This window comes from Cimex lectularius, unplaced genomic scaffold (genome assembly GCF_000648675.2).
Source record: "Cimex lectularius strain Harlan isolate CLEC.00 unplaced genomic scaffold, Clec_2.1 scaffold431, whole genome shotgun sequence".
NCBI lineage: Eukaryota > Metazoa > Arthropoda > Insecta > Hemiptera > Cimicidae > Cimex > Cimex lectularius.
Genome location: NW_019393013.1, coordinates 137,399 through 162,126, shown reverse-complemented (window position 1 = coordinate 162,126; position 24,728 = coordinate 137,399). Strand labels below are relative to the sequence as shown.

Sequence of the window (24,728 nt, the reverse complement as noted above, 5' to 3'; positions counted from 1 at the left end):
ATAAAATTTAACTAACAACTTATTACATGGTTTTGCTCAAAATAATGCATTAAGAATAAAAGAGGCGTTGCGATTGTGATACTGATTTGTGATACACGCAACGTGGCTGAACGTGGCGTGCGCTTGACGTCGGATAGATGTGCACACCCTACCAAAACGTGAGAAGGCGTCGGGTAGCATCGGGTAGCGTCGCATAGCGTTGCATCGGGTGTGTTCCCTGCTTAAAGCGAGTATCACCTAAATACCTATTTCTTTTAAGTCTTCCTTCCTTTCTTGGGTTGAAAATTGTGTTCTTTCTCTTTTATTTTATTTTATTTTATAATTGTTTTACAAGGGTTCGCAACAGCAGAGGTTATATCAACCCTCGGGTCTTCGAATTTTTGAAGAAACAAAACCCAGTTTTAAGTATGTCTGGTTCGAATGCACGGCCGCTGGTTTCGAACCCGTGACCTTTACTTACGGTGATGAACGCCATGACAACGCCTACCGTTGGGGGCCACCCACGCCCCCTTAAATTTAAGATTTCAACGAGGGTTATTTTTTTAACAATTGATTTTTAAAATTACTTTGTGTAGCTGGATAGGGTTGTTTTGACAAGGTTCATCCTTATTAAATTGAAATTTTCGAGCGAAATTACCCGGACTAGGTATTAGAGGGTTTTTATTATATAGATATGCTTTAAAATTTCTATAGGGGATGTTTCCGTAATTCGTTCCTTGCCAGTCCGTCTTGACTTCTACTTCGAGCTAAGTAAATGAGCCAGACTGACAACAGTATTTGGTTGAATTGGCCAATTCGTCTTCAAAACCAATGTCAAAAGCTGTCATCTACCCAAAAGACACAGCATGCCTAGGTTCTTTTTTTTTTAAAAAAAAAAGATAGTTCTTACTCACAGTAAGTTGTTTTCCAACGTTCCGGATTTCGAGCCCTTAGCTCATCATCAGGTTGAAGGATTTTCTTCCTTAAATCACTGCAAGACAACTTACTGTGAGTAGGAACTACCTTTTCTAAAAAAAAGACTGAACACCGCACTCACTCCATCATTCATCATTTCTAGCATGCCTAAGTTGTTCTGTTGATCAAAAAATTTTTTTTTAAAACCGACGACAATAAGCGGTTTCACAACCTTAAACTCATGAATAAGATTTTAACTTATGTGTGGTGTTTAGTGACCGTTAGTTAATGATTATTTGGAAATCGTGAGATGCGGTCTGGTGTGACGTAGGTTTACACACAAAAATGACACATCTGCACAGAAAACAAACACTTTGAGTGAGTACAAATACTTTGATTGAGTCTAAAATTTCTAACATTGTATAAATTCATTTTTTCCCATCCTACATGTACTTGTATAATTTAAACAACGTTTATAAATCCCAGGCCCTGAAGATGATCTCATCGAAAGATCGAAACGTTGGCACAATAAAGAAAATGTTTTTCTAAAACCTACGTCACACCAGACCGCATCTCACGATCTCCGAATAATCCAACTTTTCACTTATTTTGTTCGCGATCTTTACTGGAAACTAAAGTTAATTTATTAGTTCTATTTATTTCATGTTTTCTTTTATTTTCTATTTATTTATTATTACAAAAAAAGCTTGATTTAGCATCAGGAATGTTGGGGACCGGAAAGGGTCAAAAGCAGATACTTTTAAAGCTTACAGATTTATTTCTTACATTGTTGAACTTTCTTTCCTTAAAACTAAATTAATAAAAGAATATCGAAACAGAACCAAAAACACTTTCAATGAAGATGTGAAGTTTTTGAAGATGCTGATTATGTAATAAATAAAAAAGAAGAGAATGAACGGACAAACTTTAACTTATGAACTCATGAGTGAAATGATATAAATTTCACCTTGTGTTGTACGTAATAATTACGAATTATTTTCTTCAATGAACTATCGTAGAGACATATGATTCTATTATTTCTATTATTTAAGAAGGTTTTTTTTCAAAAATCCAAAATAAATTGTTAGAATAAATGTAAATATTTTTTCTGAATAAATTTTATTTCGCTTCGTCTAACCGATATGTTGTTTTTATTTATTTTAAAGCAGCACTTATTTTTGTTGCTTACTGGGCGACGAATTCGACTTTAGAAATGACATGACATTTTGTTAGTTTACCTTTTATTCCTGTTACATTCAATTTAATGTATATAAACAAGCGACACAGATCAGTTTTGGCCCACAGCACATCAAAATTCAAGTCGCAACTTTCCTCCTCCCTTTGAATAGACAAATTACACATTCAAGAAAACAACTTTCAACATATTTATAGACACGAGAGTGAGTATTTCGATGTTATTTTCTGGGCTTTGACTTTTTCCGTCTCATAATAAAATCTTAAGTCAAACCGTTCCGTTAACGCGAAAAAAGTAAATGTCCAATGAAATTTTTAACCCATAAATTTACGAACGATTTCCCGCAAGATTGGTCACTATTCGTTTTCGTTTCAGAAACGGGCAACAAAAAATTATGAGTGCTAATAAATCGGCATAGTAAAAACTTGGCATTTCTGTTCTTTTTCATCATAACAATTTATTCGTAATATCTTCATGTTGTTTGAAGAGCCAGTTTTAAATTTCAAAACAAATTTCCCAGCTGCATATACTCAGTTGAAATGGCCAATGAATGATTTAATATTTTTATTTGCCTAGATATTAAACACAATTCAGCAATTCAAAATTGTAAAATGATTGATTTGACACGGTGGTTCTTGTCTTGTCTGCACCAACTCTTCAGTTCTCCATCGACCCTCTCGTTGGGTTCTTGTTGGAGAGATACCACGAACTGGAGAGAATTGGTGGTTGTTGTCTGGGTGAACGCATAGGTCTGGAGGAGTAATAAAAAGGTAGACAAGGTTGCTAAGGCCAAGACATCCCAGTCAGACAGACAGACACACAGTCCAGCCATCTAACATTCAAAATGCATTTAAAAAAAAAATTAATAAAAGAAATTGGTAGCGTCAGTGGGCCGGCTTTGGCATATGAGAGCATTGACGACAGGTGGGACCCTTGGATAGTGATAGGCTCAACTATTTACACATACGTATTTGTGCATGTGCATGTGCAGGTTTGAGCTTTTATAAATCAGTAATCAAAACTACAAACCAACTTTAACCTCAAAAATGATTTGGAAGATCTTCAAACTATTTAATGGAAATCATATAAAACCCAATTAAAAAACATAAAATGTTGTAAATATCTATATTCAAACTGATTGTTAATTGGGCTGCTATCAGGTACTTTCAGTATTTTACTGTACCGTTCAAACATGTGGCAAAATCACCCAATAAAGATTGTTTAGCATATCTACCACTTCATGCCAATTTAGCCCCTTTCCCTCTGAACTCCCTGAACTGAACCATATTCAAAAAAGTATGAGATATCTGGCATGTCCAGGTTTCATAAAACAGAAGTAAATACAGTCCCTAATGTTCGTTAATTAAGTCCATACAGTTCCTCTTCCTCAACATATTTGAGATTTATGTGCTAAGTTGACTATTGTGAATGGCTAGGATTTGAACAGAGAACCATTAGTGTGGCAGATTCAAGTTGGATGCCCTAACGATTCAGCAGTCTTATTACGATGTACCTGCTCATTATAATGTAAAATTAATTAAGGTTTTTAGTTGAGATAAAAAAGTGAATGGTACGAGCGGGATTCGAACCCACGATCTTCGGCTTGATACGCCGCTGCTCTACCACTTGAGCTATCGTGACTTCGATCCCCTCGGGCACTAACTTCCCATCTCTACCCCACCTTTTGAATCTTCCCTCGTGTTGTGTAATCGGGTTGGATTCTCGACGACAAATTAAATGGCCAATGGAACCCAACCCGATTACACAACATTTGAAAATGGCAAAAAGGAGGGAAAATTCAAAAGGTGCGGTTGAAATGGGAAGTTGGTGTCCAAGTGGATTGAGGTCACGATAGCTCAAGTGGTAGAGCAGCGGCGAATCAAGCCGAAGAGCATGGGTTCGAATCCCACTCGTGCCATTGACTTTTTTATCTCAACTAAAAACCTTAATTAATTGTAATATATTAATTGGTCAAGCGGACCACGAAATTAGTGAATATAATGGCCAATCTACCAATCTATGTTTGTAGAAGAAAAATGAGACTGCAGTTGTTATTATTTATTATTTTGTAATATTTTGTAAAACCATTTATTTGATACTGTATTTAGGAATTTTGTTATAATAGTTAAAAGTATTACAGTGATGCTGTCTTCACCATGATTTTTTTTTAGACAACAAAAGCAAATTTAAATCTATGGACCAAGAGTACATACATGAGGCGATCTCCATGAGCATTGGTGACAATGAAGATGAAAAAGGATCTGAAACAAAACGGTGATTTATTTTTATATATTTAAAACTTTTAAATAACAGATAATTATTTTCAGGACGAACTGGCTTGCTCGGCAGCTAAGCAAACAATTCAATTTACCAGACCACCCTGTCGTTCAGTTTATAACGTACGTTTTAATCGGGTTTCTCATTTGGACCCTGCTTTTCCTCTTGTTGCACGATGAAGTCCTCCTGAACGGTGGCCTTTTCAATCTTTTGTCTCTGTTCGTGCTGGCCTTTGCAGTCGGGTTCGCAGTCTCTTTTGCTAAACTACCACCGCTGCTAGGAATGCTTATAACTGGTATTGTGCTTAGAGCAATAGGCTTCTTTCATGTCTCTGGAATATACGTACAAGTTGTTATAGTGCTGAGGTAAGTGAACACATTTTTGTTTTTCCTGCATTCTTTAGAGCTTAAAAGCAAAATAATTTGTTTCAATAGGAATATAGCTTTGACAGTTATTCTAATTAAAGCAGGCCTTGGCTTGGACGCTCCAGCTTTGATGAAATTAAAATTCACAGTGCTCAAACTTGGAATATTCCCATGTGCAGGAGAAGCTGTTGCTACAGGAATATTAAGTTATTATTTTTTAGGATTTCCTTGGCTATGGGCATTTTTACTAGGGTATTTTTTTTAATGTTAAATTTTGTATGTGTTGGAAATTTAATTTGCAAATTTTTTCATAGGTTTCTTTTAAGCCCAATTTCACCGGCTGTAGTTGTCCCGACCTTGTTAAATCTTAAAGAAAGGGGCTATGGGAACGATAAAGGCATCTCTACACTCGTCATTGCTGCTTCAAGCCTCGATGATATATTTTCAATATCAATTTTCGGCTTGTTGCTCTCGTCAATATTTTCTATAGGTGAGCCGATATTGTGATTTGCAGTCAAATAAATTCTTTGATATTCATACGTACGTGTTGATTTGAAAGGTAGCTTGACTATGGCTTTGATAAGAGGACCCTTGGAGCTGCTTACTGGACTCGTTTTCGGTGTGGTATGGGGCTTTGTCTGTTCCGGATTTCCACACAGGGATGATGTAAGTTTGATGGAAAATAATCTAAATATATTGGTACTTTTCAAATCTGATCTTGAATTGGGTTGACATCACTAATGAGCAAAACAGACCAGTAACAAGACATACAAGGGCTTAATGTCCAATAAACCGTTGGTTGTTACAGGCAGGGGTTAAGCAACTTCACAATACTTTTTTCGTACTATTGTCAATTAAAAACCAAGGGCTATGCTGGGATTCGAATCCGAACCCACTAGCAGCACTAGCAACCAAGTCGGACACTCTAAACCTCTCAGGCAACGGAGTCCCCAAAACCAGACAATATTGACAATATATTAGCAGTTATGAATGAAAAGATAATTTGGCTCAGAGATCTCCCTGACCTCCAGAATCTCTCTAATGCACATTCAGATAGGATTTTCCAACCTATATCCTGATCATCTTTTATCATCCTAGTGATCCTTTTCTCGCTGGTTTTGTCTCTAACATAATTTTTTGTTTATCACCATGGTCTGTGATGAGCAGACTAAAACAGTGCCTATAGTCAAACAAGGATGATCATAAATGACCCAAAAATAGGTTCATAAATTTGCAAACAATATCTTACAACTTTCTGACATGCTTGGAGGCTGTCCATTTTCTAATTTTTGTGCCAAAGACAAGTTTCAGACCATTAAAAAACATGGTAACACAAATTAACCTACAATTAACAACAAATTAACATTTCTCTTAGGGAAAGAATAATACATAAAATTTGAAAAATTGTTCTAAATCCTTATATAAAACATGATTTGGTCGAATAAAATTGAAAAAGTGACATTTTCCATTCACAGGATTGTTTAGTGTTAAAAAGAAGCCTGCTGATCGGACTCGGAGGGGTTGTTTTTATTTTGGGCTCAACTTATCTCAACTATCCTGGGGCAGGGCCGCTTGCATGCATAACTGCAGCATTTGTAACAAACATATCGTGGCAAATGCAAGGCTGGGGTTTTGACAAACCTGTAAGTGTTGAAGTGACAACGGCTGGAGATTTTTTCTCATTTATAAATTTACTTTGAAAGAACCCAGTGGCACAAGTGTATTCACAACTTTGGGTCATGGTCCAGCCGGTGCTTTTCGGCCTGATAGGAGCTGAAATTGATGTCAACACTCTACAACTGACCCAAGTGATTAACAGCATTGCTATCGTCATAGCAGCTCTTGCCGTAAGTATTTTTACTATCTTTGAAGCTAAAGTTACAAAATTATGCCTGCAGAATAGCTCATAAAAGGAACATTTTAATATGACGTTCATAACAAATTAGTTTTTAAAGTATTTTATTAATTCTTACAAAGATTTTCTTTTTCTTGCTTACTAAGTCACAGTGGAAAGTTCACATTGGGTTTAGAATCAATTAAAAATTAAATATAATCTATCATGATCCAAAGAAAGAAAATTGTAGTTTTTTGATGACATTTTCCATCTCATATATAAATTAAAAATTAAAATTACCATTCTGATAAATTGCTTAGTTCAGGATTGCCGTATGCTTTCTTTCTCTGATCGGCGGATCGCTCAACTGGAAAGAGATGCTATTTGTTAATCTCGCTTGGCTGCCCAAAGCTACTGTTCAGGCTGCGTTTAGTCCCCAGCCTCTCGATTATCTAAGAATTACAAACTCGACGGACAAACAAGCCTATGATATTGCCCACTTAGTTTTAACGATGGCCATCGTCGCTATAATAATAACAGCTCCTATAGGAGCGATCGCAATATCGCTGACAGGCCCGTACCTGCTGAACAAGACAGAGAAGCCCACTAAGAGTGCTGGTTAAGTAAGTCAAAGCAGATTCTGTTTGCCACGATTCTAATATTTTTCCTTTTTTTAAGGGATTTGAAGAGTTTAACATAACCTCAACAAAAAACCAAAACTGTAAGATTTAAATAAATGTACTGTAACATCAAATGAAATGTTTTTATAAAGAAAAAGACTTGATTTAGAAAATTTAGTGTATATAATGGCTGTTATTATATATAAACGTTAAAAAGGTAAAAACATCAATATTTAATAAATAACCGTTTTACATATCATGGCAACAAACATTCCATTATTTTGCCCTTTTTCCTTCCAATGCTTTGCTGAAGTAATATAATGAATGAATAGCATAACTCATAATTATAATTGAACACAACGTTTATTAAAATAATTTTAATATTGCAGTATTGAAATAATCCACTCTTTAACATTTTTTAAATATACAGTTTGCTCATTTTTGATCATTGAGGATGATGAGAAGCCAAAACGCCTGACAGCTCAAAACAGCAAATATAGGCAGACCAAAATGATAGTTTATCACACTGTAAACCTCAAGATGAATTTTTTTTTAAATAATTAACCTGTCAGGCAAACTCCTATAATTGTCAATGTACAACTTAAGGCAAAGCTACAAAAACTATAAAAACAAACAAGACCCAATTAACTCCTGATAATAATTTCCTATTGGCAACCACAAAATGTATCCTTTTATATAAGGCTTCCTCCCATCCTCTTCACAGAGATAAACGCTCTTGGGCCAAGTTTGATGAAAAAAATCCACCATCTTCATGCTTAACAACATCCATAATCTTTTACAAACAAATGTTATAGAATATTGGAATAATCCTGTACCTCCTATTTTTTTTTTTCTTTCCGAGCCATTTCCCCTTCCGAGTTTAAACATGTGATTGGCCATTTCTCCCTCAAAAAGAATCCTGGTTTTGATTTGATTACTTGTCAAATCCTTCACTATCTACCAAAGAAAAACCCTTGATTTCCTTACATCATTTTTAATTTTTATTTAGAAATCGTGAGATGCGGTCTGGTGTGATGTAGGTTTCAGAAAAACATTTTCTTTATCGTGCCAACGTTTCGATCTTTATTGAGATCATCTTTATCGAAACGTTGGCACGATAAAGAAAATGTTTTTCTAAAACCTACGTCACACCAGACCGCATCTCACGATTTCTAAATAAATATCGATTAACGGTCACTAATCACCACACATCATTTTTAATGCTGATGTAAGGACAACCTTCCAACAAACATCTGCATTTTGTATTTTTAAGTGTATCGTACTTTATGTTTTTAATTTTTTATCCACGGTATTTTGTTGTTTATCAATGATAAATTTAACTTTTGACTGTGTATCATAATTGAATGTATATTGACCGAACAATTTTGCAAAATGCTCGAATTAATTTCGGATCCGCGGTAGGGCTGGTATACATTTAATTATTAAATAAGAACAAAAGATTCCGGATTCAACATTTATTATGTCTTTACAAATTATAGTAATGTATGTCGGCACTTTAATCTAATTTAACAATATTCTTTATAACTAAATTTGATTTACATATGAATTTATTATCTTATAAATAATCAAGAGTTTAATATACAAAATATTTGAGTTCATTTCTTGGCGAAGAATTTAATTATCAAATCTGTAGATGAGGCAGGCGGGCAACAATAATAATAAAAGCTCAAACACACAGAACGCGTTACTACGCGACGTTCGGCGTTACTGTAACGTCGCGTTACGGCGATACAGTTGTATTGCATTGCATTGCATCATCCCGGCCACACACTTGGCGTTATCACTCAGCGCTACCTTTCGGAACGCGACGTTAACTTTTCGGGTTGTACAAAATTACAAAAGTAACGCGCGTTACCGGCGTTATTGGTGACTCTTTTTTCTCGAAAACATGGGTGACGATACAGAGAAACTCATTGAACAAGTGAGAAAGTACCAAAGTAGCAGTAGATCGTGCAGTTCTTCAAAATTTTGTTTTGACATTCGAAAATAATCAAAAAAGCGATCTTCACGAGAGCGCAGCTCCCTGCACAGACGGTGGTATTCACCCAGGTTTTCCCTCCTTCTATTTACTGGGTGAACCCAATACCGCCTCCTCCTATCACTCTCAATTAAAGCAAGAAGAACCAAAGCTTCCTCCTCCTCAGAACTACTCATGATTGCTGTACAAACTCAACCACAGTACTGTATCGCCCGCCCAGATAACGCTGCGTGTGTGACAGCCAATATCGCCGAACGCCGCGTTACGGGGCGTTCCAGTAGCGTTGCGTAGTAACGCGTTCTGTGTGTTTGAGCCTTAAGAAGAGTAATCTCGAGCACAATGTATCAGCACGAGATTGTTACCTGATGTCTAGTTGACGTCAGCGGATAGGATATACAGCCTCTCTTATGATTCATGCGGCGGTTAGAATAAAGTGCCTTCACGATGGCGGATTTTGTCTAAGGCAGACGACACGACGGGTTTGGTAATTTTCTGGTTATCCAAACTGAACACCGGACTGACACTTCATAAAACCAGAGGTTTTCGTTCACGCATGCGCACAAAGAACGCGGTCTTGACACTTTTAAAGTTGTTCGGAGACTGTCACAAACATCTGATCGCAGACCAGAGGACTACAAAACAAAAGAACTCAAACCCATGGCATCTAAATAATTACTTTAATATTGTTGACCACAACATTGGATTTATCCCAATCTTCTAGAGACAATAATGAGGAATGAGGCAGGATCTGCTGACTCATACAATTCATGAGAAACGTGTTTTTAACTCCTTCAACCTGAAAAAGACCTTTTAATGCTTGAAATATGGAACCTTTGAACCCGCAAACTATGAGTAAGAACAATCTTTTAACGTAGTTTATCCTTAGTTATATTCACAAAATTGTTTTCCTCCTAACTCGGTCTACTCCTCTTCAAGGCAATACCTGCATAACCTATCTTCTGCCACTACTATTTTCAAATTCCTATTGAGTCCGCATTGAATGTTTTTCAAATTGGTTGCAGCAGATTTGTAGTAAAGTTTGACGAGACTTTCTTGGCATTATTTTACCTGCTTCCATCTTGAAGTATTGTTCTACCAATTATGTTTAATTTGATCAATTCAATAATTACTATATTTTTATGGTAGTTTGAAATTGTACGGAAAAGTTTCTGGTGAAAAACCCTCCCTGGCTGATTTAACAGCCTCTTAGTTGCTGCTAGACAGTTTCTTCTCTGCTCCTATTATGCCCAGATCCTTGTTTTGAAGTCATTTGAAAAAATTCTCCACAAGAAAGTTAATGATGAACTCATTTGTCTCTAGAGCATTATAATGACGATTTGCGATAATGTAACCATTTAGAAAAAGAGTAGGACAAAAGTAAACAGCTGTTCCTCTATTAACCCATGTGTTTGAATGCCGTTTGACGATTTCTTCACAAAAACGTGAACGAAGGCAAAGTGAATTGGCTTAAGATTAGTCAGAAATGAATTCATTTGCTTCCAGTAGATTACTATAACTAAATGGTTCAGAAAAGATTCTTAGAACGTCTAGAAAGGGAATATTGCAAATTTAACCTAGATTTTCCGTTGCGTTAGACGAATCTTTATAATTAGGAAAACGAAATAAAGTGGAGGTGTCGAAATAAAATGGGCAGATTAGTTATCAGAAACGAAGTTATGCACTTCCTAGCACTTTACAATCATATAATAATGAATCATTTCAGGAAAAAAAATGGCAACTACCTGTAACCGACTATTGCAAACTAAAAGATTGAAAATTGAAGTCATTTGCCTTCAATACATTTTGATGACTTCGATAATAATGAAGTAGTTCGAAAAAGATAACAGGAAACTTTAGTATACAGTTATTGCAGACTAAACGCAAAATTTACAGAGGAATTCTTCACAACAAAGAGAAAAACTAGGTCGTTTGCTTCCAGTGCATTTCTATTTTATAGTTATTATAAACTTAGATTTTGCATGGCATTTCGAGGAATCATTCACAAAAAAGTGAAAAATGAAGTCCATTTTTATGACTATTTACGACAACGATGCGGTTCAGACAAAATAAAAGTCTTCAACAAGAATGATAAATTGACGTCATTTATATTCAGTACTTTGTGGTGTTTAGTGACCTTTAGTTAATGATTGTTTGGAGATCGTGAGATGTGGTCTGGTGTGACGTAGGTTTTAGAAAAACATTTTCTTTATCGTGACAACGTTTTGATCTTTATTGAGATCATCTTCAGGGCTCAAAGTATTTGTTTTTCTCACGATCGAATAATTATATTCAGTACGTTATAATAATCCTTTACTATAAGGAAGTGGTTCAGAGTAGCCACGATTTGAGTGGAAAATTTCTCTTTGTTGATTTTTACGACGTTAATTTGTTATAGTTCACGTGTGAAATGTGCCAACAGGGAGAAAAATATATCATTTTTTACATTTTTATAAATTTTCTTGTTAACATTGCGAAATAAATAATCATCTGGTCTGTCGTTGCACTCATTATTTAGCTCTAACTTCTCACTGTTTAGCTTTGTTAAAATAGTTGTTACGAGAATCATCCCTTGTTCTTTGGAAGGTTAAAAAGGACGTTTTTCTATAGTTTTCTACAAAAATTCGTCCAGTAGTGAAAACATATTTGGCACCCGTTGTATTCTACATGCTACGTTTCTAGTTCTAAAAACCCATTAAACGGTTCACCGTAGCAAGTCTAGAAGAAAGCCACTGAAGTCACTACTTCCTATCATCAGTCGTTTTTCTGCAAAAAGTGAATTTAATTCGACATCCTGCAACCCACAAGGAATAAAGACTCTCTCAAATGTAAGTACAAAAATTAAATTAAAAGTTTGGGATGATAAATAATATCCTATACATAAAAAGGCGTTCAACGGGAGAAGGGTAGGTTAAAACAGGCATGGAACAATGTCTTAATACACTTCTCATTTTTATTGTTCTTTGTAAGCATCGTAAATTTTTAGGGGGCTTAATGAGCAACTTAGCCAGTAGCAAGCCATAGCTTACCACGTCGACCAGTTGTAGTTTTAATTAAAAAAAAAATGCCTTGTTCTCGAAACAGCTGTATCTTTTTGGTTAGGAAAATAATTATGTGGAAAGAAAAAAAACGTTGTAAGTAGACAGTATTAAGTTTAAATTTATGAAATTCTGTATTTAAAAGTTTTTCGTGTTTTTTTCACAATTTGACAATCGGTTTACAGTTGATGATTTATTGCCAAAATTATTGCGTTCATTTTTTTCGAAATACAATCCGCAGCAGTGAACAAAGAGGTTTTGGTGTGTGGCTGTGTAACTAAATTTATGTAACGAAATTTTTCTAAAATCCATTTTTCATAAAGACGCTACTTTTAGCAAAATGTATACCTACTTTTTGTTGAATGGAGGCCGATTGATCCGACAAGTTTTGGGCTTTTAGTCTTTCACAATACGTGCAGTTCAAAATTGAAACAACTCACAGACCTCAACACAATTTAATAGAGTGTCATAAAAAATTACCGTTTTTCTTGCTAATTTAAAAATTTTTTTTTTTTTTTTTAATATTCAAAGTGTATACCGTTGTGTTCTATGGTTTGTTGCCATCTCGAGGCCAGGTGACGGATTCCTTCACGGTACCATTTTGTTTGTGTTTTGAATGGAAGAAATCCGCAACTTCATGTTGAACCTCATCCAGGGAATTAGTTTTTTAGTTTTCTACTGAAGATAATGAGCCATGGACCGGAACTGATGTAGTTGAAAGGTGCGCTAAGTGGTCTGTAAGGAGGATGAGGGAGTTGTTCAATTTCATCCAAATCTGTAATTTTTTCGTTTGGAGAGTGTGAAGTCGGGCGTTATCTTGAAACAAAACCCGATTTCTATTTACAACTCCTGGGTAACGCTGGTTCAAAACATCTTACATTTTTTGTACGAAATTTTTTACATTTTTTGAAACTGTTCACAATAAAGTTTTGAGATGTGGAATGTTTAGTGATCGTTAATCAATGATAATTCGGTGATCGTGAGATGCGGTCTGGTGTGTCTTAGGTTTCAGAAAAACAGAGCCTGGGATTTATAAACATTGTTTAAATTTTACAAATACATATACGATGTGAAGAAAATGAATTTATACAATGCTAGAAAATTTTAGATTAAAAAAATGAATTTATATAATGATAGAAAATTTTAGATTTAAAAATTTTTCTAGCATTGTATAAATTCATTGTTTAATTTAAAATTTTCTATCAATATATAAATTCATTTTTTTAATCTAAAATGTTCTAGCATTGAATAAATTTATTCTTTTTTAAATGTAAAATTTTCTATCATTACATAAATTCATTTTTTTAAATATAAAATTTTCAAGCATTGTAAAAATTCATTTTTTTTATCTAAAATTTTTTAGCATTGCATAATTTCATTTTTTTAATCTAAAATTTTCTAGCATTGTATAAATTCATTTTTTTTTTACATCCTACATGTATTTGTAAAATTTAAACAATGTTTATAAATCCTAGGCTCTGAAGATGATGTCAATAAAGATCGAAACTATGGGACGATAAAGAAAATCTTTTTCTAAAACCTACGTCACACCAGACCGCATCTCACGATCTCCGAATAATAATAATAAGTTTTAATCGACCTTCTAGAATGAACTCGTAATTAATTATGCCTTCGTAATTCCAATACAGAGAGCTTTGCCTTTTTTGTCGAATAGTCCTGGTTTTGTGACTGGTAGTGAAGGCTGATTAGAGTCCAACCTGATGATGAGCTAAGGTCTCGAAATCAGGATTGTTGGAAAACAACTTGCTTTGAGTAGGAACTATCTTTAAAAAATTAAAAAATATAAAAAAAACTCCAAGACAAAATTGGAGGCATCAGGCAAGACGAGATCTTTTTTTACACAAAATCTATACGGGATTTCAATTTCCAAGAAAATTAATTCGGTAATTTTTAATGTCTCACCCTATTACATATAAAAAAAATTCTTCTTATAATACAAAAATAGTAAAATATTCAACTTTAGTTGAAATGTGATTCATCTAACCTAAAAATGTTTAAGCTCATGGAAGTGAGGGTAAAAATACTCGGCTTGCCAAGATCGGCTCCGTGTACTCGCTCAGTGCAGCGTCGTCACGGTATGCTGACTTGGACGATGAAACTGAAGATAGATTGAAGAACATAACCTACCATGACTCGGACAGTGATCTTTCGGGAGAAAGGTATTTAAAAAAGTATATAAACTAGTACTTTTCAAGATCCATATTTCAATTTTGTTTTTCAGCTGCTCTTTGAAGTTTAAGAACTGGATAAGAAAGCAGGCGTTTCTTCCAAATGATTTTTCTGTCTCGGCCACAGGAGATCTCTTGTTCGTCATTCTCACATTGTTAATCACCATGTTGTTCTTTAATGAAAAAGCGTTGCCGGGCGGTGAAATCTTCCACTTGCTTTTCCTCGTGGTATCCTGTTTTTTCGCTGGTAAATTCTTCGCTTTTATCCGTTTGCCGCCACTATTGGGACAGCTCTGGATGGGGATTTTGCTGAGGACGTTTGACCTTATAAAAACTGGGAGCGTGTACTTTTTCCTCATCACCGCCGTGAGGTAAATGTCAATCGTTTCAACCGACCTCTTCTGTTTCAATTTAAATCTCTCGTTATTTATTTAGGCAGGTTTCGATGGCGATTATATTGCTCAAGGCCGGTCTGGGATTGGAACTTCATTCGATGCTTAAACTCAAATGGATGATATTCAAATTGACGTTTTTCCCGTGCATAGGCGAAGCAACAGCTGCAGCATTCATCTCACACTACGCTCTCGGCTTCAATTGGTTCTGGGGCTTTCTAATGGGGCAAGTTATTATTACATAAAACATATACATACACATTTTAAGTATTCCATAATGTGGAATTAGTCAAAAATTCTTTTTTTGTTTGCGTTTGTCTTTTCACTATTTGGAACAACATGAAAGTCAAATAAAAACAGGAGTGTACACTCATATCTACAAATACCTATTGTTTAAGAATGTATCTTTCTGAATTTATCAGGCTTTCAGCCAGCCCAGATCTCAAACCTCTATACTACAAATTATGGTCGGGGGGCTTAAGCTGGGCGCACACTAGATCGGTGGGGGGCGCGACGCGGCGCGGTGCGGAATTGTGAAGGTCCGTGCACTATGTAGGAATAGGAAGAAGGAACTGCTCTCGGCCACGTTGGTCGTATTTTCCCCCTCCATCTGACTAGCGCTGCGGTTCAGTGTTGATTTTGCATTTCCAGGAGTCCACGTCACAATCGTTGGCTTCGTCTTTGCAAATATGGCGTCCGAGGGCAACCGAATATTCCCGAACTCAAAGATTTCCGACCGCCCCGGCGCACACTAGGCCCGTAGCGCGGCGCGGAGCCGGGTTCCAAAAATCTGGCAACTTCCTACGACTCCGCGCCGCCCTACCGGTCTAGTGTGCGCTCAGCTTTATAGGAAAAAAATCATTAATCGAAACTTTGAAAAAAGTCTGATTAAAGCAGACGAACATTTCCACTAGAGACAGTCCTTCCTGCTGTAATCGAGTGACCAAATCGTCTTCAGTCCTGTGTTTGAGTTTTATATTAGTATATTAACAATTAATTAAGGTTTTTAGTTGAGATGAAAAAAAGTTAATGGCACGAGCGGGATTCGAACCCACGATCTTCGGCTAGATACGCCGCTGATCGACCACTTGAGCTATCGTGACCTCGATCCACTCGGACATCAACTTCCTATCTCAACCCCACCTTATGAGTTTTCCCTCCTTTTTGCCATTTTTCATTAGGTGGGGTTGAGATAGGAAGTTGATGTCCGAGTGGATCGAGGTCACGATAGCTCAAGTGGTAGAGCAGCGGCGTATCTAGCCGAAGATGGTGGGTTCGAATCCCGCTCGTGCCATTAACTTTTTTTTCATCTCAACTAAAAACCTTAATTAATTGTAATGTATTAATTGGTCAAGCGGACCACGAAATTAGTGAATTTAATATATATTAATCAATATAATTTTTGCCGTCGTTGTTGACCATATTATTTTTCATTTCAACCAATACCTTAGATAAAAATAATTCATATTAGTATTTTATGCAACAAACATTTTTAGTTGAAGGTTTGTCTAATTGTAAACATCCTGAGCTGTCGTGACAAAACTTAGGTCTAGATTAGCAAACATTTAACTATTATTTTAAGTGCGAATACGTTGGTTAATAGGAGCCAGTCAAATTGGTCCATTGTGCGTAAATGCTTAAATAAGTAAGTTTACTTTCCTCTAAAAGAGCTGAAAGAAAGACACTTTGAAATTTTCTGATGATGACTTGTTTCTCAGAGTATTACATACACGTGGTCTGTAGTAAAAGATGGACGCTGCTTACTGTAGTAACGATTTTAACACAAAGATTCTCATTCAGTAACGGGGGGACATAACCCTTCCCAGATCAATTTATATACTTTTTCTTTTTCAAATCTTGTGTATCGACTATGGTACTGTGACAATTTATTTGTTCTACTTATGTCAATAATGTATCGAAGCTGTAATAATAAACTGTAAAGAAGGGAATTAGACGATGTATTTTTGTTTGTAACAATTTCAGATTTCTTTTGAGTTCGATTTCACCTGCAGTTGTCATCCCACCCTTGCTCCATTTGAAAGCTCAAGGCTACGGCGAAGACAAAGGAATCTCTACAGTCGTCATAGCTGCAGCCGGGTTGGATGACATCCTCTCCATTTCCTGTTTCAGTCTTTTCCACTCCATTTTGTTCAAACCGTCGGGTTCGTTGAATAGAATTGAATCTGATTGAATTGCCTGCCCACCGTGAGATTAATTTGAGTATTTCTTTTTTAAGCCAACGTTTACCGTGAAATCCTGCATGGCCCAATTGACCTCGTCCTCGGGTCTTTCACCGGGGCGGTGTGGGGCTTAATTGCCGCTCTGTTTCCACACAAGGAGGATGTAAGCAGTTTGGGATTCACTCACTTTGACGTTTATTAAAACGCTTCATTTTTGTAGGATTTCGTCTCCATCAAAAGAAGCGCGATGATCTCGATGGGAGGAATATGTGCAGTACTAGCAAGCATTCACTACAACGTGGACTCTGCCGGTCCCATATTCTGCATGGTATCGGCATTCGTGGCCAGCCTGTGTTGGAAGGTCCAGTACCACAGGCTAGAAGAGCCGATCGGATCCGGCCAGCTAAACGTACGATTGTGAAATTTCATATTTTAAATCTACAGGGTGATGATCCTGAGGTTTGGTTGTTTCCAATCATCGTGCTCAATCACCGCAGCTTTTCGACTTTTATATACCTTCAGTAATGGGTTTCTTTATAAAATAAATATCTAGTAGATGGCAAAAAGCCGAAGCCAGTCTGACACATTTAAGCAGTGGGAATTGGCAAACCTGAATGATTGGAAACGAGCAAACTAAACTTCTGATATTCCGCGTTGAACTAGCGGAACTAACTATAAATATGTTCATTTAATGTTTACAATCACAGAAAATACAGCAAATTAAATTCAGCTTATTTACTAGAGGAGAAACTCCAAAAGGGTACATTTATTGGGTCGTCCGGAAAATAAGGCAGGAATTTGGTTATAAAATAAAAACAAATAAATAAATGATTTTAAACATTTTTTACTAAGTCAAATACCCTTCATCACGCATAATACACTTCTCCCAACGAGAAGGCAATTCTCAATACTCTCTGAATAAAATTTTAAGTCTTTATTATTAACAAATTCTATAAACTTATTTTCTAACGACTTGTGATCAATAAATTTTTTATGTTGTAAAACGTAGTCCGGGTGTCTGTAGAAAAGTTTTAGTGTCGTCACATCACATGTGAGACATGGGGCCGAGCGCGTTGTGTAAAAGAATCGGCCTTTTTCGATTGACCAAAAATGACTCCAATAGTGCCAATTTCTCGTGCATTGCAATACATTTAGGCATTGTTTCGCCAGGATTCAAGAAGCTGTAGTAAATCAGCCCAAATGAAGTTCACCAAAGAGTCACCATCAACTATTTTGATGAATTAGGGGCTTTGGAAAATGTGGTGCTACTTCTCCTTTATCGAGCCACTACCGAGAACGCCTGCTGTTATCGTAGAGAATCCACTTTTCATTACAAGCAACAATTTTATCCTGAAAAGGTTCGTTTCTGTGTCGGCAGTGTTCAGCTAATTTCGTAAATTATTAAATTCACTAGTTTTCGTGATCCGCTTGACCAATTAATATTTCTCAATTAATTAAGGTTTTTAGTTGAGATAAAAAGTCAGTGTCACGAGCCCATTCGAACCCACGACCATTGGCTAGGTACGCCGCTACTCTACCACTTGAGCTATCGTGACTTCTTTCCCCTCGAACGAAACACTTCCCATCTTAGCTCCACCTTTTGAATTTTCCCTCCTTTTTGCCATTTTTCAAATGTCGTGTAACCTATTTGATTCTCGGCGACAAATAAAATGGCCACGGAGAGCTTTAGTGAAGGTATGCTTCATTTTAACTCATTAAATTCACTAGTTTTCGTGGTCCGCTTGACCAATTATATCTTTCAATTAATTAAGGTTTTTATTTGAGATAAAATTAATGAAATGAGATAAATGAATATGAATACGTATACCTATGGTAGGGGGTTTAGTTGGTTGACTCAGGTGTAGAATAGGTAGAGGATCGGTCCGAGCAAACTGCCCTGTGTTACTCCCGCTCAAATAGAAATTTGAACCACAATTTCTGGCCTGAAGCTTTACATTTCTATTCGGTAGGTTTAATGTTTCAACAGGAAAACTGTCAAATGCATAATATTATTTGGTAAAAAGTTTCAAGGAAATAATGTTTCCGACACTATTTTTAGTTGATTTGATGCATTGTAACCAATATTTATTTTATATTGTTTAATTAAAATGTCTATGTTACTCTGTTTTCTCTTAATTGTTCAACATTGGCATTGTTTCTTTTTCAGGACAACGTTGCTTACTTTTTCAGAGTGATATGGGTAATGATAGAGCCGTTTCTTTTCGGAATGATCGGAGCTGAGATAGATGTGAGGGCCCTCGAGCCAACCAAAGTCGCTTACAGCATATTGATTATAGTAGGCGCTCTCATTGTAAGAGGAATAAAGTTAGCCCGATGATATCTCGATGATGCTTTTTACCCTTCCGATGTTTTTCAGTTCAGAGTCATGATCTGCTTCCTTTCTCTGATCGGTAGCGATTTGAACTGGAAAGAAATGCTATTTGTTAACTTGGCCTGGCTGCCGAAAGCGACTGTCCAAGCGGCGATCGGGCCTCTCCCATTGGACCATCTACGTGCTAGAGAGAACACATCAAATCCGCCAAGCGCAGATGACCTGGACAAAGCTTTGCTGTTGCTGACAACCGCAGTACTAAGCATATTGATCACTGCACCCCTGGGTGCCGTATTCATTCAGTTCACTGGTCCATGCTTGCTCTCCAAACCAAAGCAGCCAAAGGAAATTAAGAAAAAGGTACAACATTGAAAGTGATTAGAAACGAAATTAAAAATGTAATATATTTTATTCATCATCTGTTGTTTTGTTTAAATTAAAAAATTTAATAATTAAACAAATAAAAAGAGAAAATAATAAGCCATCTACTTACTTTAAAAAAATGATATTTTTTACTAATAGGTAGCTATTCTTTCTTTTATTATATAATCAAACCACTGAAGATGGCGATATTCTTCTCAGTGAACCGAACAACACAAATGTAACGGGCGAGAAATCTGGTTGTCACCATGTCCTCTACTGTTTCCCGGAGGATAATATCCTTAATGGTATGGAATTTGAAGAAATGCGTAAGGAAACACTTGTAAAAGACCACCTCTCGTCACTGGGCAGGAAGAGGGCCTAACAAGTAAAAACACAGTCTCGACAAAATGGTGCAGCAAATTAACGATCTAGGAGGCACAAAGCGGGCAGAGGAACTCTCCTGCTTTCGCCCAATCCCAGGTCACATTCACCTACCTTCCTTGGATTGCTTAAAGTAATTCCCTTCTCCACATTATTACATTCAACCCGGGAGCAGACACCACATAGCCTAGTTCACAATGCCGAGTTGTACGGGGCTCCTTGGATGATAAGACCTCCGCCTTCTCCAGCAGAAACAGAATGCCACTAAGCTGATCGAGCAAGGTCGTCGTTCTGCCTGTTCTTCACCGGGTCGACAGTGGTTCACCGTGTAGGCGGAGGTTACAGGGGTAACGGGAGAGGTCCATTGGTGCTCTACTTAACCGCCCATAGGTTGTAAGCACCAGATGTAGTGAGTTATCACAGCACTCCCTCGCATGCGCATGCTTAGGACGATTAGTACTTTTTGCGAATCAACTGCGAGGGGCAGAAGAACGGGTGCATCCACATGGCTGAGCCACCTGAAGATGTCGATATGCAGAAACGCCTCTGTAGTGGCTACTTGTAGTTACTACACGTTACCGCTAGATGCCACTACCACTTATGGAATGTTCTCGCCCGCCATTCTGCAGCCAATCAGAGTAGAACTCTCCCTATATAAGCAGGGGCACTGCCTCGCTGGAATCAGACTCGTCAACCCGACGAGATCTCACCAATCACTAATGTAACCTACATCGGCCACAATGACAGCAGACTCGTCGACACGACGAGGTCTCATTCATCACTAATCAACGACAGCAGACTCGTCAACCCGACGAGCTAGTCAAAAATGGAACACCGTCGACGACAGCAAGGGTACTCGCGGTTTTAGCCTGATCCTCGCATTCTATACACAGCCGACTTGTCTATAAACGCCAAACGCTGCTCTCGCCGCACTCCAGTACCTTCGGCCTCTGTGGAGTCAACCGACTCACTGCCCCGGACCTCAGCCAACGGTCACACAACACCACAAACGACAACTCGCTCACGGTCTCGGCCTTGATCCATCGCCCCGACGCTACTAAACAACACCAGCCCTTTTCAGGGCCACAAAACCCCCAGTTACTAAAGCGTCTGACAGGCGAAACAAGCCAGAAAAGTCAAACCAAAAAGATTGATAATTACATAATTAGGTTCGCCACGTGGATAAATCTCACAGCATAAAATTTAGTACAATTGGTATACAATTACATAAATTGGTCCGTCCTTGCATACCAATGACAAAAAAAAAATAAAAAAGAAGAAGACACGGAGCGTGTTTCGAAACGAAATAAAACGTACTTTATACATTATCATATAGTGAGTTTCTCACTGATAATGGCGTAAGCTGACACGAGTTTGACTGAAGCTTAAACCAGCGAGAGTAGGCGGATCCAGTAAAGTGACCAAATGTCAATGCAATATGTGCAATATGTTAACAGACCAACAACCACCAGGAATTAATTTTTTCAAAGAGAACTATTGAGCCAAAAAATCAATTACTATTACAATTCTTACATTCAATTTATGCAATGATAGTTTAATATTTAAATGATGAGAGTTGTTGATACATTGGCGCATACGCTACATACTTATTTCTCACCATAAGTTGGAATAAAATTGAGAAACTTTTTAGTCATAGGTTATCGTGTATGAAAATTCGGTCAAATCGTTAATCCGATAATAATGCATTAAATTTAGAAGTAAATTCTTCAGCTAAAACACGTTAACACTTTTAATAATAGACTTCAGTTACGACATGAGACGGTTTTACACAGGATTCTGCAGAACAATTAATTATTAACATTTGGGTCCTCACACGGCCGGTACTACGTGCATTCAGTCAACATCATTGACATCCAAAACCTCCAATTATGTCAAAAATTGAGTTGATTGTAGTTTTCGTAGAGTAGAAAGAAACATGGCCCAATCTTTTAATTTTAAAAATAAACGTTTAGTAATATTGTATTAATTATTGCATTCTTCAAGTTTACTGATTTGTTTCAAATTACCCAGACGACTTACATTTTTCTAAATCCAGATTAGATACCATAAGTGTCTGTTTAAACACTCGTTAAAAAAAAGTAGCACACGTTATCTCAAACAATCAAAACAGTATTTTTCCAGGGCAACAACAGTAAGAAAATAATCAAAAGAGGTTTGATTACGTAAACTAGGTTTTTATTTTTATAACCGAATAAACATTGATACTTAGCGTACTGTCTGGCGGATGATAGTCTTATGCAACTGTCAAAAATGAACAATTTGAACTATTATTCCTATTTTCCCGTCAAGACAAAAACTAACTTTTTGCTGCCGAATCGACTTTATATAAACTACGTTGCATTTCAATTAATAAAATTAAGTAAAAAGAAGAAACACTAGGGTAATTTGTTGAACAGCCGGTTGCTAAAAAACCCAATAGAAAGATAATTTGATGGAGGTATCAGTCCGTCGATAAGCTTCATTAAAAGCTAAGTAAAATAAAGTTAAATTGTGAACTATAACGGCTGAACACTATAACGGGCTACAGCACAAACATGATCAACAAAATAATAAACAAAACACACACAAAACAACACCCTAAAACAGCATGGACCACATTCGCATACATAGCGAAAGAAACGTACAAACTAACTTATTCAACAAAATAGGTATAAAATAGAAGTGAAAAACACAAAACACGGTAGGAAAATGTAGAATAGAAGAATAGAAAAGCAATAGAAACAACCAATCAAAAAGCACATTAACATACGAATGTGGAGGCAAATGCATAGGACGACAAGACGAAAAATAAAACACAGAGACAAGCAGCATCAGATCATTTAGGGATAACTATAGAAAATGGGATTACGTGACTCACCTAATAGAAAACAATCACGAACCATCGTCAAGACAAAACAAGTACAAAACTACTATACAATGTACGAAAAAGACAAAAAATTAGTATACCCGAAAATTTAGAAATGTACAAACATAACGCATTTAACATTAAAAAACTCATAAATACACAAATTAGAAATAACTCACAAACACACGATTAAAAACATTCAAAACATTACTCAAATTAAAAAAAGGATAAAGACCGACGATCATAAAATTAGCAAGTGCAACAATTAAAAACCCTGATTGAATACACTAAACACACCTACACAAACCTCCCTCATCATCACAACCTTGTTACCGAAACTTACTGCATAGAAATCACCAAACTCAACATTGAAGATGACGAAATGCGGCTGACAGGAATATTTGTGAAAGTACTCCATTGACCCTCTAACCACTAACTTAGAGTAGTTTGGTGGAAGAATATCGAGTATATACTCCACCGACAAGAAAATTTAGATAATACAATACCCAATACTTTATTAGAATTGACACAAACAAAAAATAGAAACACTGATACAAAGTATAATAAGCATGGCTAGTAGCCGTCTGCTGAGTTTACTGCATAATAAAGCTTACAAATACAGAAATATTAAAACAAAAGAAATTCGAAGAGAAAATTTACATATAGCAGGTGTACGAATTAAAATAGATGGAAATATGAGAAAAAAGAAGAAAACAAAAAATGATTAAATAAGAACAAATTACCTCTCGAGAACCGATAGAGTACTAAAAAACAAAGCAGTAAAAATATATTTACAGGGATGACAATTATTGCATATCTGAAAGCCACTCGTATCTCACTCTCCAGGCGTGCCGAGCAAAAGAAATTAGCGGTAAAGGGGATACTTGGTTAGAAAGATAGTCCAGTATTTCAACTCTGGAGATGACTGCCTTTCCCAAGTAAGATACCCGCAATTCTGAGGGAAGAGTGTAGACTCCCAAAAAGTGATATGAATCTTCCCTGGCGTGGCTGTTACAAAGTGGACAGGTTTCATCGTGAGGATCATTCAAAACCCAGGGTTCTCCTCTTAGTTTGAATAGCCAACAAGAATCTCTAATATTAAGGTCCTGGGAAAGGCTCGGTTTATATGACAGTAGGTGTTCATTGAAAAGTTCCTTATACGAGTAGAACCTCTCTGTGCTTTTCGCCTTATTCACAGTTTCTTCTCGATGGACTTTGTTTTGTAAGGAAGTACTAAAAGGTCCGAGAGATTCTCCCGAACATCGGAGTTTTGCTAGGGGCATGAGTATTTCTGGGCTAGAGAAACCCATTGATTATACCAGGAGATATTCTTTCTAGTTATCTATAGAGCGAGTATTTTAGGCAGTCGATCATCTGGGAGGCTCAGTATCTTTGATATATATTTTAGGTGGAGGGAAAAGGTATACGAGAATAGAGGAGGCAAACAGGATTCTAGCGTTAGCATGTAATTTGGGGAGAAAGATGGTAAGCTGAAAAGTTTTTTAACAAAAAAACGTTGAAATTGTTCCACAACCTCCTAGGACTGGAAACCCCATACTTGTGCGCCGTAACATACCACTGTGCGCAGGACACCGTTATAAACTTTTAGTTTGGTTTCATACGGTACAAGCTTGTTGCGAAAAAGTTTTACCCAGATTTAGTTTAAACCTGTTTTTGCAGCCGAAATTCTAAGCAGATTTAGATGAATGGGACTGTATTTATTTCTTCGATTGTATTCTATGTGTTAGTTTAGGTTAGATTACATTTTGCATTCGTTCGGGGTTGAAATGACCTAGCTGTCGAAAG

General features: G+C 36.6%; 2 protein-coding genes across 9 annotated transcripts; both read left to right on the top strand.

Moving 5' to 3' along the window:
* Nucleotides 1-2,094: 2,094 nt before the first annotated feature.
* LOC106667982 (sodium/hydrogen exchanger 9B2-like) lies at nucleotides 2,095-7,319 on the top strand. 2 transcript variants are annotated; one of them, XM_014396336.2, is made up of 10 exons: nucleotides 2,099-2,294; nucleotides 4,261-4,363; nucleotides 4,417-4,731; nucleotides 4,801-4,983; nucleotides 5,046-5,221; nucleotides 5,291-5,397; nucleotides 6,207-6,374; nucleotides 6,435-6,578; nucleotides 6,886-7,188; nucleotides 7,244-7,319. In XM_014396336.2, the coding sequence occupies exons 2-9, from the start codon at nucleotides 4,284-4,286 to the stop codon at nucleotides 7,186-7,188; spliced, it is 1,476 nt and encodes a 491-aa protein (XP_014251822.1). In that variant the 5' UTR covers nucleotides 2,099-2,294; nucleotides 4,261-4,283; the 3' UTR covers nucleotides 7,244-7,319. The 2 variants fall into 2 exon arrangements, with proteins under 2 accessions (XP_014251823.1, XP_014251822.1); XM_014396337.2 differs by lacking the exon at nucleotides 7,244-7,319 and having other exon boundaries at nucleotides 2,095-2,294; nucleotides 6,891-7,170.
* Nucleotides 7,320-9,595: 2,276 nt separating this feature from the next.
* On the top strand, nucleotides 9,596-19,732 carry LOC106667955 (sodium/hydrogen exchanger 9B2-like). Of its 7 annotated transcripts, none has more exons than XM_014396286.2 (11): nucleotides 9,596-10,036; nucleotides 11,895-12,009; nucleotides 12,168-12,315; nucleotides 14,240-14,399; nucleotides 14,462-14,779; nucleotides 14,844-15,026; nucleotides 16,784-16,962; nucleotides 17,037-17,143; nucleotides 17,201-17,389; nucleotides 19,148-19,291; nucleotides 19,358-19,732. In XM_014396286.2, the coding sequence occupies exons 3-11, from the start codon at nucleotides 12,246-12,248 to the stop codon at nucleotides 19,682-19,684; spliced, it is 1,677 nt and encodes a 558-aa protein (XP_014251772.1). In that variant the 5' UTR covers nucleotides 9,596-10,036; nucleotides 11,895-12,009; nucleotides 12,168-12,245; the 3' UTR covers nucleotides 19,685-19,732. The 7 variants fall into 7 exon arrangements, with proteins under 7 accessions (XP_014251772.1, XP_014251771.1, XP_014251770.1 ...); XM_014396285.2 differs by having other exon boundaries at nucleotides 11,864-12,009; XM_014396284.2 differs by having other exon boundaries at nucleotides 11,792-12,009.
* Nucleotides 19,733-24,728: the final 4,996 nt, after the last annotated feature.